The 17,224-nt window shown below is 41.0% G+C and overlaps 1 protein-coding gene across 5 annotated transcripts in view; it reads right to left on the reverse strand.

Moving 5' to 3' along the window:
- igf2bp2a (insulin-like growth factor 2 mRNA binding protein 2a) overlaps positions 1-17,224 on the reverse strand; it is a 47,452-nt gene that overhangs the window by 16,318 nt on the left and 13,910 nt on the right. Inside the window, exon 1 of one of the 5 annotated variants that reach the window (XM_052081472.1) lies at positions 8,263-8,412. The exons of the other annotated variants lie outside the window; for them this stretch is intronic. Within the exon in view, the coding sequence (XP_051937432.1) occupies positions 8,263-8,270 (8 nt within the window). The 5' untranslated portion in view covers positions 8,271-8,412. Of the gene's footprint in view, positions 1-8,262; positions 8,413-17,224 lie in introns of those variants that run through there. 5 annotated transcript variants of the gene reach the window in all.

Below are 17,224 nucleotides of genomic sequence, written 5' to 3' on the forward strand. Positions count from 1 at the left end.
AAAAAAAATGGAACCACTGTGGGAGAACACCCTCACCGACCTCACATTTCTTAATATGAAATAATGGAAACTGACATAGCGGTAATCATATTCCACCGTTTATATATTACTCCCATACATCAGAGGCATATTGTCATGTGAGGTCCATCGAAGACTCTAAATTAGGTGTGAAGCTGAGTCTAAATGGTTGTTTGTTTATTTTTGCCCCACGATCGGCTGCTGGTTAGTCCGGAGTGTAAAGTCAGCTGGGCTAGGCTCCAGCTCATTCACTCGGATGATCAAGCGCTGTGCAAAACGAACACCTGGAAGGCTATCTCTTTTTTTTAAACTGATGATTCCATAGTTGCTCACCATCGACCATAGTAAGTGCCGTAGAAAACAGATGGCTAGATGGAGTTTGAATGGAATCTGGACTTGCTGCACTCTCACTCAATATTTTGTCATGTATATCAAATGAACAACATTTTTGTTATTGTTGGGGTGTTATTCAAATGCACACATTGCAATCCTGAGTGAGTATCCTGTGGCGTCTGGTGTGTGTCTAGAACGATTTCTCCTCTTTGCATATTGTTGCTTGAATGCTCTCTTTGCATAAACGAGTGATCTGTCGCTGCCCTTCCTCTTTCATGTGCCTCACCACACATGCCACTTGCTTGCCTCGTCGCTCCCAAATATGCAACTTCCAGGATTTTTATGGAAAAAGTGACACTTGCTTCGTTTCATTTTAAGCATGCCTGTGGCTACACGCTTGGCAGAACATCCCCCGCCCGCCCATCTCTCTGTCTGTCTGTCCGTCGGTAGGGATGGGTGAGACCCATGACACTGTGGACGATTTTGTTTACATGTACAAGGTGAACCCAGAGGCCTTCCTCAGCACCAAACGAGATGAGGATTCACCCTGAATGGTCACTTAATGTACGGTGAATGCAATCGCTGACCGGCCGCTGTTTTGCAGCTTCCTGTCAACAAGAGGGAGGGAAGGAAGGAGGGAGGGAGGTGAGAGGCATGAGAGGGGGGTTGAAATCCTTTAAATAGCCAAGGGTGGCCACGCTCATTTGAAAAACTAATATTTACTGCTTCCACCTGCACCAGATAAATCGCTGTGTCCGTGCACAAGCACACAGGGCGGTCCGGCGGATTTGGACTAGCAAGAGGGCGGGGCAGGAAAGAAGCTGCTCACCCATCAACTCGAAGACGAGTGACATCATTCACAAAAGGCTCAAAAAGAGACAAATCACATGATCACGCCCAGCATAAGTTTCACTCGGACTGTCTGGCCAGCACTAATAAATGTACTCCCAGCTACTAATCAATGAAGTCTCCTCAGGTTTACATTTCTGTAAATTGAATCAAACATTTTAGTTACTTGCAATTTTAATTTTGAATAATATTGGAATTTGAGTTATCCCATGCAACTCCAATGCTTTGAAGGTATTGAGAATTTCTGTCTCTAGCTAAAACTGCTAAAGTTTTTCTTCAAATTGATTAATTGATGTAAGGCATATAACCTGAAAAAATCCAAGTGATTTGTAATAGCTGATGAATTTTTGCTATTGTTATCCTATCAACAAATTAAACAATTAGATGACTTTCTATTTGATGAACTGGTGGAGTTTTATAGTGTTCTATTGCTGCTATTCGTGTTTAACACAAATATGTTTTTGTTGTTGTGCAGTATTCTACTTGCCCAGAAAAACACTTTGCAAATAAATTGGTGAAATTATTAAGCTATACCTTACTGTTTGCCACACAAAAAGGAATATGATTACTTATGCCTTTGATTAACTTATCATATCACAAGTGGAGAGAATGCGAGAAAGAAAGCAAAGAAAATGTCACATTGTTATCAGACATTTATTATATAACAGTAAACTGCATTGCAATATATATATAGCTCCCAATGTAACGCAGTGCAGTGCTTCAAACACCATCAACATGTAATCGCATAAACATCACTCTCACAGTGTCACTCAAAACTGCACATATCTTAATAATAGTATTAATCTTAACAAAGGCAGAATTTTGTATCGCTTCGTACCCAATGTTGTGGCCCAATACATGTTGCTTAAATTGCTTCAGTGCAAAAATAAATTGATTAGCACATCAAAATAGTCAACACTGAGTGTAGCATTTGTTGGATTGAGGATAAAATGGTCCCTTTTCCCCGCTGAAGAATAAACACATTGGTCAAATAATTGTGTGTAATGAGGCCTCTGAAAGCATTGTTTACCTCCTAGTTGTGTGCAGAAGCTCGTCCTGTCAGCGACGGCTCGCAGGCCCAGCGGGAGGCTCACTTTGGATGAATAGAGACATCCCAAATAGCCTTTCAGTCCACTGGACCTGTCGGCAGCATGTCTGTCCCACAAAACACCTCCCCTCACAGCCTTCAACTCACTTGGAATTGTTCTCCATGCAAAGAAAATCTACAGCATTTATTTATTTATTCCAAGTACCCTTTCTTCTAAGGCTGGCCAATGGAACAGTTACAATGCAGGTTGGCAATTATAAGATGGTAACATTTGCTGCTTTCTTTTGAGTGGGAAAAAAAACTCCACATTGCATGGGTGGGGAGCTTGACAAAATAAACAGATTTTATGTATTTATTTATTTATTTTAGACGGCCACCATCATGTAGAGAACGCAGGAAATGCTATGTTAACCACCTAATTCATCTTATGTTGTGACTGGCGGGTGTTTCAACCTTGTTGCTAGTTTTTGCATATTTGAAATTTTCTTCTGCATCAGCTATGAGGAAGGATACTTTAATTGAAAAAATCCCAAGTTCAGTTAATCAGTGAATTTTAAAAAAAGCCCTATAATTTTTAGTTTCTACATATTTTTTGTTCTCTTGGAATTTCTGTTTATTATGATTCTTATGATGAATGAAAGGCCTCTTGGGGCCCTCAGCATGCAGCCTCAATGCTCACCAAACGTTGCAAGCCTTTGAATCCTGGTGAGGGGTCAGAACACAACACCCCCAAAAATTACTTATGTAGCACTCCATTGAACATTAATAAAGAAAAAATAATTAAATAGGCCCCAACACCAATTTCGCCATTCTACGTGAAATCGGGTGGATGTCATCATAACAGCATATAACAAAAATTCTTAAGGACCCATGCACGAAATTGAACGGGTAATCGTCCATTTTTAGCGTTTATTTATGTACGCCATATTGCTTCAGTTCCAGCTTTAAAATACACAATCAATAAAGTTGAATTGGTTTGTGTCAAATTTGTGGGTAAATTGGGTAATCATCCTATATTGAGGTTCACTTGTACAGGCTTTCTGAAACATTTTCATTTGGTGGTGTGTCATGTACCTTATGTAAAATATTAGCTTTTGCTCACTTAGGGTTGAGAAATAGGGCTTGACAAATTGCCGATGCTGAATGGTGAAAATTTTTGGGCTTAGGTCATCAAACTTAAAGTGAGGGTTTTTATTGATTTATTTGTTTGTTCATGAAATGCTGTAAGAAATAGCCATCCTTTACATGAGGTGATTGTTCCTTAAACCGTAAACTTGTTGAAACTAAATCAATAACCGACTCGTGCAATCCATTTTGCCTCAATTGCTGTCCAGGCTCGATTAGTCAACGTCGACCACATTCTTAAAAAAATCAATCAATCAACTACTGGATTACTATGCCCATCCCTAATTCTTATTGTATATCACAGCATCTTTTAACCTAATTTATATATTGCCTAAATTAACAAATCCGCAATGCCCATACCCTACTCGCTGTGCATTTTAAACATGTGACTAGCAATGAGATCAAGAAATGGATGAGATTTAAATGCATCTCATGCGGGTAAATCAGGCAGTCGTATTCGAGTTGGTTATTCATGATCACATGGCCCACGGAGGTGCATTAATACCAAGTCAGAACAAGGTCTTGGCTGTTGCGTTTCGCCACCTGAATCACAATTTCTCTCTCTGCTGGATTTGAATGGAGCTTAGGACATTTTGGTGACTTTGAATGTTTCTAGTTATTAATATCCTACTTAAAATAAATACATCAATACAATTTTTTAAAAACGATTTAAGCTACCGGTATTCTTTTCTCAATAGAAAAGACCAACCCCTGAGGAGCTACCCAAAGGCTACAAACCTCCAAAATAGGGACACAGCACAAGTGAGTAATAATACAAGAACTGTATCAAAAATTCTTACACACACACAATCATTTAACACACAGGCATATGACACAAAGGACTGTTATTTGACTGGCATGAATGTGGTGTAACGCGCGGTCTAAACGTGCATGAAGGCATGTTAGAACGGGTTTCACAGCAACGTGGCATATTTTTAAAAGCACATGCACAAAAATTGGGATACGCGAGCATTTCCACATATGCTGTCTAGAAACTAGCACAGAATTTAAATATCTATTCGGCAGAGAACATATTGGTCCATTTATTTATAGACAAGCTGAAGTTCCATCCATTCATATGAAACCAAGACATGAAAGCCTCCCCATTCACAAAAATGCCATTGAAATAGAATGCAGAAATCTGTCCCTTTATCTTCACGGACACCATTTCACATGGACCGTTTATATCAAATTATCGACTCACAAACAATGTGAACTTCACTCGGTCATTTCAAACACTGAATGTAAACAAACAGGCACAAGCAAAATATGATGAAGTTACTGTACGACACTTCCCCATTCTTGAATTTCCCCCCCCTGCAGCCTCAGCACACAGAAAAGGCTTGCACCGTCTCCACACACTAACGACTGCAGCAGTGAGGAAGCGGTCGCTCCATGCCGCTGCAAAGCATCTCATCTCAGCTGGAAGCGCCCGAGCGCCTGTGTTTCCCTTATCAACTCTCTGAGGGCGAGAGCTCATCGAGGCGCAGCAGTGAGATGAGCAACCACCTTCTTCTCTCGGCTGTGACTCCCGGAGAGAGCGCAAGCCGGTGTATGCACGCAACTCAAGACAGGCACACAGACCCACGGACTCACCTCAAGGGCGTAAGTAGAGAGGGTTTGAAGTTTTTAATACTTGAACAAATCTACTTTAACAGGCAAAAGTTGAAAGTCATCCATCCACAGGTTTTGTGTAAACACTTCACGAATGGCTTAGTGGGAGTGTGGTCGTCTCCCAACCCCAATGGTTGGAGGTTCTATCCCTGGCCCTCGTGACCTTGTCGAAGTGTCCTTGAGCAACTCAGTTGCTCCTGATGCTGCGTAGGTAAATGAGGAAACTGTGTAAAGCGCTTGGTAGAAAAGCGCTATATAAGTGACAGCCCATTTACTAATTGCTTGCGGAGGTGGCAGTGGAAGCAAGTGATCTCTTTCGATGAACTACGGTGCGTCAATATTTGTCTGTCCACTCCCATACGTGGAAAACAACTTCTATCTTTCTCGTCGCATAACACACAAACTGCAAGAGCAGTCGGTCCATTCACAGACACAAAAGCCACAAACATCCGTCTGTCAATTCACAGGCATGTTGTATGAAAGTCAGTCCGAGCAGGGCACATGGTCCTTCGATGATGCACCTCGCCGTACAAGCTCACACAAAAGAAATGTCAACAAGTGAAACACGCGACGCTGCAATTGCTCATGTCATGTTGACACCGTCATTATCAGTGTTTTGATTGCATAAACCAAAATAACAAGGGATGAGTTACACACAAAGCTATTATCCGCAGTAAAGCAGATAAGACTTTCACTTCTCTGTCGTCATCACTACAAATAAGATGCCGGAGCCCACGCAAAACCACTTTTCTGAATTTCATTAAAGAAAGCAGTCAAAAGTTCCACTTGATATTCAAATAAAAACAGCACATTCCACAACAGACGTTACGCCACCGTGGTTTGGCTGAAGGCTCCTTCTTGCAGCATGCCCCAAATACATGTGAATTTCAATTGGGGGTATTCTTCACAAACCCAGTTCACATAGATCGACACGAAATTTATGCTGCCAAACTTCGCTGCGACTATATTCGAGCATCTGTAAAGATATTTCCAATCTACACACAACTGCATTGCTCAATTAAAACTACTCATGTCCACCATGCATCCTAAAAAAAAATATTCCTTTGGGGAGAAAGCACCTATTTGCCACCAAGTTGTATTCCGCACATGCGTAGGTCTCATCTTTTGCCACAATTTGGATTCAGTTTGATATATGTGTCAAGTTGATAATCTGTCTCCTCCCCATTTTCCTACAGTCAATAAACCGACAAGCTTGTGTCACCACCACAGCATGACTGCTTCTTTACTTTGCTCTACTCGACCACAAATTTGGCCACCGTATTGACTCCAGGGCGGTTTTGTCTCGTAGTGTTCTGTAGTCTAACCGAGACTTAACCTGCCCCATGCAAAAGTGTGTTATGCCACTTTGTGAAACCAAATTATGGTGCACAAGCAGGTGGCAGTCAAATGCAAAAGGTGAGAGGGACCACCATGCCAACAATACCCACCACACACTTAAAAGCACTTCGATTTTTTTTTTCCTCAGCATGTGTGTTTGATCAATTAAGAATGCCTGTGGTCTCACAGGGCAACACAAAATATTTTGCATCTCTTTTCAGCCCAAATGAGTGACAGTCAGGTTGCAACATTTCAGTATATGCGAATGATTGGCAATTTGTTCAGGTTAAAATCAGCTGCAATACGCTTCAGCCCCACGACCTAGAACTGGATAAGTGCTATAAAACTAATAATATCATCCGATTGTCTAGACAAGCAAGGATTTCAGCAGATCTCCATTTTAGTGAGCGTGGATTGACTCTGTCTTTGCATATCAGAGGGGGGGTGGAGTTTGGATTTTTGTGGCAATTGCGACGCATTTCATCATCAAGCTTCGACATTTTTTTTTCCTCGTGCATTCCAGGAAACAAGTGGATAAAACCACCAATGCAGTACACAGCTGAAATTGGAGAGTTACGCTTATCATCCCAACATACACAAAACAGGTACAAATTGGTGTTTTGACTGTACAACTGTTATGCTTTTTCTTTGGCTACTTTGTGACGGCCCCGCAGGCTCTGACACATAAAACTAGTACTGTACATGCTTCTTTTGTCACGATTGATCAGTGCAATATGTATCAAGCAACAGGTCATTAAATAAAGTGTGAACTGCATTCGATGTAAATTGACGTCTAGATAAATTGTTTCTATTTTACACTTACAGTCACAGGGGTTACAGTTTTGTTTATTTTTTATTTTTTGCTACTTGGATGACAGTTCAGTCATTTTCAAAGAGCCGTATTGTCAGCCGTTTAAGAGCATTTTGACTTTGCCCTCAAGGCCCGCAGTATATTGTGTTCTGTGGAAATATAAGCAAGGAACCTACTGAAAGAAAGAATGAACTATCTTCTTTCACCAGTTTCAATCTTGAAACCTCACAACTGTGAGGCACACCTGCTATTGACAAGTGTTGCCCCCAACAAATAGCATGCATCACTCATTTTTTTTACGTAAAAAAAAATTCTGAAATAAAAATAAAACATCACAGAGTCAGATACGGCTACCCATCTATTTTTTATAGCACTCGTCCTAATTAGGGTTGTGACAGCTGAACCAACTTTGGGAAAAAGGAAGACTACACCGTGCATTGCTCGCCAACCAAACGCTGAATATATTATTAATCATTCCATATTTTATAGCACTTATCTTGTTAAGGGTCTCTTAGGCCGGGGTCCTATTGCAGACTTTTGGTAAGAGGTAGGCTATACCCTAGACTAGTTTGCCAGTAAATCACAGAGCACACACACACAACCCCCCCCCCCCACATTGTACAGTCACATAATCACCCAGTCGTAAGTGAACCCATTACGCCTGTACAGAGATCAAGCATATGAACCACTGTGCTGACAGTGAGTATAAAAAAATAAAATAAAATTACATCTTGTCATTTTCACACAAAAATGGAAGAAAATTTGGCTCGGTTCACACATATGCTTCAACATTCTGATGGTTTGTATTTATGTGAATATCTCTATGTGCCATGCGATTGATTGGTGTACGTCTGTCTCACCAAGACAGCTGGGATCGGCTCCAGCTCACCCACCAACCTAATTAGGACAAGCATTACGGGATGGATGTTTTTTCTCTGGACAGTAACAACATAGTAACAACAAGCAACTCTCTCATAGCCTGTAATATCACTCCACCAACTCCCTGAAGTGTCCGTCACAAAGCACAGAGTCAGCAGTGCAGCCGAGAGGCCAGGCGGCCCGAGCTTCCACACAAGCAAACAGACGTGCAATCACACACGCGAACACCTTGACAGGGCATGCTTACCCCCACATGCATGCAACGTGTGCCCCCTCTCACTCTGCAGGCCACTCGCAGAGTGGACAAAAGCTGGCGCGGTCCACTTGCCCCTCACGGCCGGTCGCTGCTTTTCGTACGCGTGCAGCTTGTTCATCGGGTCTCATCCTTTAATCTGCCCACCATAAGCTATTACAGTCGAGGTGGAGGGCTGAGGGCTGAGCCTGGCCAAGTGCCTGCCTGTCATAGGCGCAGGTCCTGGCAGAGTTAACCTGGATACAACATATACACGCAACATGACGCAAACACTGAAACTTACTTTTTCGCTCTGTCATTTGTGTATTTGTGTACTATTCCGATATATCAGCGATCTTTGAGTATACGTTCATTTTCAAGGGTTCAATATTATTTAGACAATGCCATTCTTCACTACGGTACAATTTTGCGTTCATACACGGCTGCAACAGGTTTGAAATAACCCAAATTCTAATTAAAGCTGAAAGATTGCTCTTGAATCAAGTGGTTTCCCCCAAAATATTGCAACTACAGTTAAGGAATGACTATACATCCATTTACTGCAGAGTTGAGTTCAAAATTGTCCACAATATTTGTCAAATGGTAATGTCTGAGTGTAGTACTTTATGTAATATGTAAGTTCAAGAAAATAATATAATGGGTAATATGTGTAAAAACAAACCAAAAAAAAAGAGTACCGGTACACAGATTTTTTTCCTTCAGAACTTACAATTTGAAATGCAAAATCACATTCCAAGTAAAATACATTTCTATAGCATATGCTTGATTAAAATCCTCCTCATTTGCAGCATTGGTAGATATTAAGTACTGTACGGTATTTGCTTCAAAATATATTTTAAATCATACGAACCTTTTCATTTTTATTTTCCCAGCATGTCATTTTTTTTGTAGAATACTGCAATTGTGCGACACCCACTAGTCACAACATCAGGATCAGTGTTGTTTTCAAACCTTCAGTTTTTCCAAACATAATAATGCTGCAGTTTTGATTTGATACCGAGGTATTGATTTTAACAGTGCATGGATTTAATTGTGGGTGCAGTTTGCAATTTCGAGTTGCATAACACTAAGAGGTGTTTCTTCAGCTCATGTACATTGCTCAATTCGTTTCCATTTGAACCTAATGAAGTGTCTTGTGAGTACAGATTAAATTCGTGGAAAGAAAAGAAGTGTAAAGTTGCAGTCTTGCGTGTGTCTGGTTTCATCTGATTTTTGGTGGCATGTCGAACGTTGCAAAAAAAAAAAGGTTTTAGCCCAGAGTTCGGTCTGGCAGGCCGGTAGTACATTGGTTGTATTTTTTATGGATCTTACAATGAGAGAGTGATTATTGGATCACCTTAGGAACCGCAAGCCTAACAAATACTTCACTCGCACCCAATTAACCAATTGACTTGTCACTTCAAGGGCTATGCTGCACCAGTTTATAATCAATTGCCGTGTAATAACGCATCTCATTAAAATGACACTCAGTAAATTTTTTATTTGTGAAACGAATTGAGTAACACCACAAAAGTGTTTTTGTTTGGATTTTTGTTGTGATAACACAAAAGTAGAGTACCAGTGAGGACTGAAGAGGAGACATGTAATGATAACCAAAGAACACGGGGGGGGGGGGGGGTGTGACATGGCTAAATATGGCGAAAGCAACAAAACAGCCAAATACCATTTTTTGGAGGACTTGTCCACATTAGGGTGGCTCTCAAGCTGACTTTGGGCAAGAGACAGGAACACTATCTGGTCGACAGCCAATCACAAGGCACAAGCAGTGCATTCAAGCTCACATTCATATTGACACCAATGCGAAATCTAGAGTATTCCTGAAAGGTTCTGAGGGAACCTTTTAGTCGGTTTCGTTTTACACTATGCTTGATAATGTTAATAGATTCATGAAAATATTGCTTCTACGGTAGCGTTTATAATGGCGAGGTTTTGACCCTGTCTAATCCTGCTGACAACAGTCAACTGGTAATTAAATAACATTAAATAGTGATGTGCCCGCTATTTAGAAATACATCTTACAGTTTTAATCATATGAACCGATTGTTCCAATTCTTCTTGAAGACAACATTGTTTTGCAAATGATGGATGACGATAAAGGCCGAAATGTTTTAATTCACTGCCACGTTGCCATTGATTGATGGTTGTGACTCAGCAAATGAAATGCACCAGCTTCTTGCATTTACAGATCAATAACAATGCGCAGTTTCCTTGGCGTGAGAGTGTACCAACATCTTTTGTCATGAAAATGGGGGTGAGAGGAGGTTGGTAGCATTCAAAGTTTTACAAGACGGCTCGTGGGAAAGCAAACTGGATCGACGAGTGTCGGGTCAAAAGGAATAATGTGGAAACCCGAAACATCCAACCAGAGAATGCGGTGCTTAACTCTATCCTGATGGAAAGTACATTTTTAGTGCTTCAACTAGAATGTGATTGGCTGACACTGGACTAGATACATATTTGAATTTTACCTTTTACCTTTGGTGTACATTAAGTCACATTTTTTTGGTCGGCATTTGCACACAAGTTTTATTCAGACCGTTGAATTCGAATGGCTTTTTAGTTTTTGGTGCGAGACAGAGCAGGAATGTGGACGACAAGGATGACTCAATGATTGATTACTCCAAAGTAATGACAGAGATTTAAGAATCATTTGCATCAGATTGTCAACCTCGCCGTGTGACACATGCAATGACGACTTTTCATTTAATAATCTGAGGTGAAGGAAATCCTGTCCAAGGTGGGCCTCAGAGACATTTTAAATGGTCTATTTTTTTCTTACACTTTGAGACTATGGTGCCAGTAAAGTAATCTGAGCAAAATCATTCTACAGGCACATGCAGATTACACACAGGAAGAAGGGAGCCATCATTAAAACCTTCAACCTCGGAAATGTGAGCCAAACAACAGCTCGTCCACCGTGCTGCAAAATAAAATGTACCAAAGTTATTAAATGGTAATGCAGCTATAATCAAACAATGTGTTGTTCCCAATCGCCTTGACTGGCGGTCAGATCAAGTTGTCGTCAGCCTTTCGTCCAGTCAGCTGGAAGAGGATCCAACCCCTGCTGTGACTCTCTCTGAACAGGATAAATCAGTGGCTCAAAAACAAAAAAAAGTGCCACCTAAAAAAAAAATACTTCCCCGACAAACATCATAAAATCCAGCATTATGAGATTGATGACTCTTTTTGTGACAAAGGGCTGTACAAATAAACTTGATTTAACATTAAATACAACAGCATAGTAGGCCTAAGTGCTCATCAAAAATAAGACAAATATTTTACCCCTAGAATGTACATAGAATAGCATTGTACGACACTGTCACATTATGCGGTTTAAAAATTCACCCTGGGCTTAAATATCTTAAATATCCATGCAGCCGTTTTCTGGAATGGAAATCCCCACAAGGGGAGCAGACAACCTGGAGCCTATCCAGTGTAAGTAAATACATTCAAATAATGATTCAATCAGAACACATTGTACAGAATGGTTAAATAAAAATGGACCTTAATAGATGTTAGAAAAAAAATTAAAATGTTGAAAGCATTAAATGCAAATGCTTTGAACCTAAAATTTAAAAAGGGCAGACTCAGGCAGTAATTATATTGTAGACCACGAGAGAGAGCGTGTGTACCACTAGTGGGACTCATAAAACACAAGAGTCACTGGCATAACTGAGATACAAAAACGGATCATGGGTACTATAAAGCACAATAAAAAATAATAAAAGTGTGGTTATGATGTGTAGAGAGAGAGAGAAATGGCCTGCAAGCGAAAGAAGAGGGCAAATAAAACAAACCTTTCAATCTTTTGGTGCGAATCATTGAATTGTTTCATACATAGGTACTTCTACTGTACTCTCGTTCTCCCCTATTTTTTCAACCTTTAAGCTTACTTGAGGTAAAAGCTTAAAGGGGAAGACACTCCAAAATGTTATTTACGATAATATATTCTATACATCCGCACGAGTACAAACACGGCATTCTGATTAATATTATGTTTGTGTAATTTCAATTAAGCAGCAAAATCCACCAGTTCTTGTCTATCTCAGGGAGCGGCCATTTTGCCACTTACTGTCTTCTGAAAATGACATCACAGTTGCTCAGGCCTCAGGTAACGAACAAATCATAACTCAGCTTCAGAAAACAGGAGCTCCTTGATTGGCTGTGGAAAGTGGAATCTAGATCCATATAGCAAGCATTTCTGCAACTGGTGAAACTACATGTAAATTCACAGTTAAAATCAGATTAGGAGTATTAAATTATATGAACTACAAGTAAATATTGGAGGCCGCCTTGATGTTTAAATGAAAAAATAAATAAGGGAGCTTTAGAAATATATTTAAAATCTTTAATAAAGGAAAGACGTCATCATGCTCCGCCCCAAAACGTTGGGCCGTGTTGTGTCACGTGACTCAAAAGTGGCTCAAGTGGCATTATCTCTGCCAGACTTTAATCCGCTGGCTAAAATGGCTCTAAATCCTTCTCTTTAAAATGAGGCGGTGGGTTTAAGAAGGTAGCGGACTGGACATCGCTTGGGATTGTGTATAAATGTGTGTCCATGTCAAGTGGACAGCGACAGATCTGAATCCCAATCGTCATTGAGCAATTAGGGACAATATTAGAGAGCTGATGGAAGAGTGCTTCTTTTTTTATATTTACACTCTTGTGAAGCTTGTGTGTATACTTGTTAAAGTCTGAATATAAAGTGAGCTATCGTTATCTTTGTGAAGTGAAGGCATTTTTTTTCAGTTAATGGATTGTGCAGGTGTGTCTAATGGTTTTGCAGGTGTATCTATGTTAATCCATGCAGGCACTTCTTCGGTCAAGGAGCTTCATGGTAAAAAACGCTGAGGTGTTTCAGCACATTTGAGCGCACCTGCACAAAGGAACAAACTTGCATCATAGTAACAGAACTAATTATTCTATTTGTAGCCCCAAGTGGGCTTTAAAAACTCCCACTCCCCACAACAAACAAATCTGCAAGCATTTACAGACTGCCTTGCTTTCATCATCACTCTCTGGTCTTTCATTTATTTATTTATTTATTTGTTTATTTATTTTGAACAAGCAGACTCAGTCGAAATAAATGGTCCAACCTGAAAACTTATTGTTGATGAGTGCAACAACTGACTGTGTGAAACTGAAAATGCTTTGTGGTCACAGCCTGGCGAGTCAAAATCTACGGTACATAAAATGTCCTCAAAATTTTTTTGTAGTCTAATAACATAGCCAATGACCAAAAATGTTAAAGAGATATGCGAAAACTTTTCGTCTTCAACTTAGGTTTAAGTTTAATAATGCGAGTTGTTTTTTTTTTGTTTTTTTTAACCAAGGTGAAGAACATTCAGAAGCAGTTGAATAGACATTTTGTGTGGGAGAGTAGGCTCGAGAGTGAAGTGTGCATTGAGAAAATTCTGTTAAAAATGAATAAATAAATAAAATAAATCACCTAGAAAGCGGATTTGAACATGGTAGAAAAAAATCATAGAGGAAGGAAATGAGATGCGCATATTAAACATTTTTGAAGCTTGGTGAAATCGGTTATAAAATCTGTTTCTGGAAAAGAAGTTTGAAAAAAACTGATAGAGTGACAAAAAAAACATTTGAAAATATCCTACGCTTTCATCACATTGTAGTCGTATTTGAAGACGCACAAAAAATTGTATGAATCTGCATCAGAAAAGGGCATAAGCGACTGTGACCCTTGGCCCTCCCAAATGTGAGGTCATCACAGTCAAATATTCATATTTCAAATTATGTCAAAATTTTAGACACCTTGATTTTCTTTAACTTACATGAAATAAATGTTGGTTTCCGGACTTTGGGAACTATATCGCTAAAGTTTCAATTTCCCTTTTTTATAATAGGTTTTATAATAAATCCCCCCCCCCCCCCCCGCAAAATTGCTTAGCCTACGTAAAGCTGCAATTTGGAAAAGCAAATAGCACATTAGACAGAAAGAGAGAGAAATGACGATTTCCTGCTTTGCAGCCTACCTAAGTAGTTAGCACCCTACCGTTTACAGTATTTGATGTAAGAAAATGCGACGAAAGATGTGCTTAGTCTGCTGTCAATTGTGACGTAATTGGTGACTTTCTAGGCGGCTGAGGGGAGGTGGGGGGGGGGGGGGACGGGACAAAGACACAGGTTAGGAAACCCCTCGCTTGAATCAAGCGTCGGTGGCTTTTTTGAGAACAAGCAAGTGTGTGTTAAAACATGAGTTTCCCTTGTGATGCGTCGCCTTCGCTAGCTTTCGCTCTGCCTCAAGGGTGGTCGGTCTTTTTAAAGCTGATTCATAAAACAATATCTGCTGTACCATCAAAACAGCCGTGTCGCCCGGAGTCATTTCTTGTACTTCTTGCCCAAAGGAAAAAATAAATAAATAACAGACGCTGTTATCTGAGATGAACTGCTGCCTCCTGCTCAGGGAACATTATAGAGCGGACACGTACTATTACACACACACACACGCCGAATGTGTACAGCTGTTGAGGTACGGCAATAAGGAGTAAGCAGCTAAGAATAAACCTCCTGTCTCTGTTACACTATGCGATAGGGGAGGCTCACATTCAGCTTACTGTATATAGCATACGGTCGTACACTATTTACTGATGCACAGCTGGCCTCATTCAGCGCTGCCACGCTGTGCCAGGAAGAGGCAACATTGTTGGAAGGCAGCTGGAAGGGGGCGGGGCAGCGGTGTGCACGGCATTATCCACCTTATTCCTGAGGGCTTTGATGAAGAAACAATTATGGGTGCGATTTCCTATAGGACTCCAGAAGTAGCAGTGAGCCATTTGTTATATTGGCATTCGTTTCCATGAGCAGTTTATTTGAATTTTCTAAATTACCATAAGCCCACACAGCATTTAAAAATGTCTTGTGCAGCTTGGGAATTTATTGGCGGTTGCACTCACAAACAAAAGTTGAACCTCTGGGCTTGAAACTTGACAGATGTGTTGTCAAGTTTCAGGCCCATTTCCAAACTGCCTTTCATTTCCAAAATTTTGGAAAAAGTGGTGCACATGCAGTTGAAACTTTTCTTGGATGAACATAACATCTTGGAGGCTTTCCAGTCAGGTTTCAAGATGATGCATAGCACGGAGTCAGCCCTGTTACGCGTTTCTAATGACATCCTCCTGGCAAATGACTCTGGAGACCACGTGTGTCTAGTTTTATTGGACTTAACTGCAGCATTTGATACAGTGGATCACAGTATTCTGCTGACTCGTTTGCAGCACTTGGTGGGCATTGGCGGCAGTGCTCTTGAGTGGTTTAGGTCCTATCTAGCTGACAGAACCTTTTGTGTCAGCCTTGGCTGCTCTGAGTCACGCACTGCTCCCCTGTCATGTGGTGTTCCACAGGGCTCAATTCTGGGGCCAATGCTGTTCTCGCTGTATCTGCTCCCATTGGGTTCCATCTCAAGGAAACATGGTATTCCCTTCCACTGCTATGCAGATGACTGCCAGATCTATGTCCCACTGAGCAAGAAAGACACCTTCTCATTAAGGCCACTCAAAACGAAATCACTGGAAGAAATCAAAACCTGGATGGCACAAAATTTCTTGAAATTAAACGAAAAGAAGACAGAGGTGATATTGTTTGGTCCCAGTGGCCCTTGTAGTGATTTCAAACTCGATCGGCAAATTGGTGCCGTTGTTAAATCCAGCTTCTTTCACCTTAGACAGCTGGCCAAAATAAAACCTCTCCTCTCACATGAACACTTTGAGACAGTAATTCATGCTTTTGTCACATCCTGGCTCAATTACTGCAAAGCCCTTTACTTTGGAGTCAACCAGTCCTCCATTAAGCGCCTTCAGCTGGTCCAGAATGCCGCTGCTCGCCTCTTGACTGGTACTCGTAAGAGGGAGCACATAGCTCCTACTCTGGCATCCCTTCACTGGCTCCCCCCCCCCCCCCCCCATTCATTTTAGAGTTATTTTCAAGATCTTCCTGTTTGTTTTCAAATCTCTGAATAATCTTGCGCCACCTTACCTCTCTGAGCTCATCCGCCCCTACACACCTGCCCGGCGCCTCAGGTCTGTGGGCCAGACATTATTAGAAGTACGAAGAACTAAACTGAGGCTCAGAGGGGATCGAGCCTTTTCTGTTGCTGGTCCCTCTCTTTGGAATGACCTCCCACTGAACATTCGGCAAGCCATCTTCAAAGCCCTCCTCAAAACTCACTTGTATTCTTTGGCATTCGACTCAGCATGACTTAGGTTTGTTCTTTATTTTACTGTTTGGTGCTTTCTACCGCCTTTATTACCGATTTGTCTTACTGTTTATTGTGCATGTTAAATTGCTCCATGTACAGCACTTTGTATGCAGCGATGGCTGTTTGAAAGTGCTCTATAAATACTGTTGACTTGACTTGATATAAGAAAGGTTTGGTGGGGCTTTGCATTTGCTTTAAGGTCAGTTACGCCCAACATCTTAACACAATGTGATGAACTTTATTATAGTAATACACCTCAGAGCTTTTGAGATTCCTCACTGTCCCATCATCTGAGGTGGGTTCAGAAAGTAGCTAATTATGCGATTGTACGTTGTCGCTGGCCACTTTTTGATGTGCTCCTCCGATCCCACAATAGTAGTACAAAGTGGGATTTAAATGTTTTCTCTTATAAACTGCGACTACTAGCGTTCCCACATTGTTTCAATCTGCAACTGTCATAGAAAGTGGACTCACACAACCAGTTATTATACAAAACGTCAGTTCTGGTTCATAAAGGAAGGGGCGAACATAATTCACACAAAGGCTCATGGGGCATAGGAATAAGGTTGGCATGCTGACACAAAAAACATGCACATATGGGGAAGAAGAGGATGAGAAGGAGGAGGAGGAGGAGGAGGAGGCGAATGCTGCAGTAAAAAGAGGGTGTAACCTTCCATGGACAAGGCGGGAGGTGAACGGTAGCTTCGTCATCAATGAAAATAACCCCCCCCCACCCCC

This window comes from Hippocampus zosterae, chromosome 12 (assembly GCF_025434085.1).
Source record: "Hippocampus zosterae strain Florida chromosome 12, ASM2543408v3, whole genome shotgun sequence".
In the NCBI taxonomy this organism is placed as follows: Eukaryota; Metazoa; Chordata; class Actinopteri; order Syngnathiformes; family Syngnathidae; genus Hippocampus; species Hippocampus zosterae.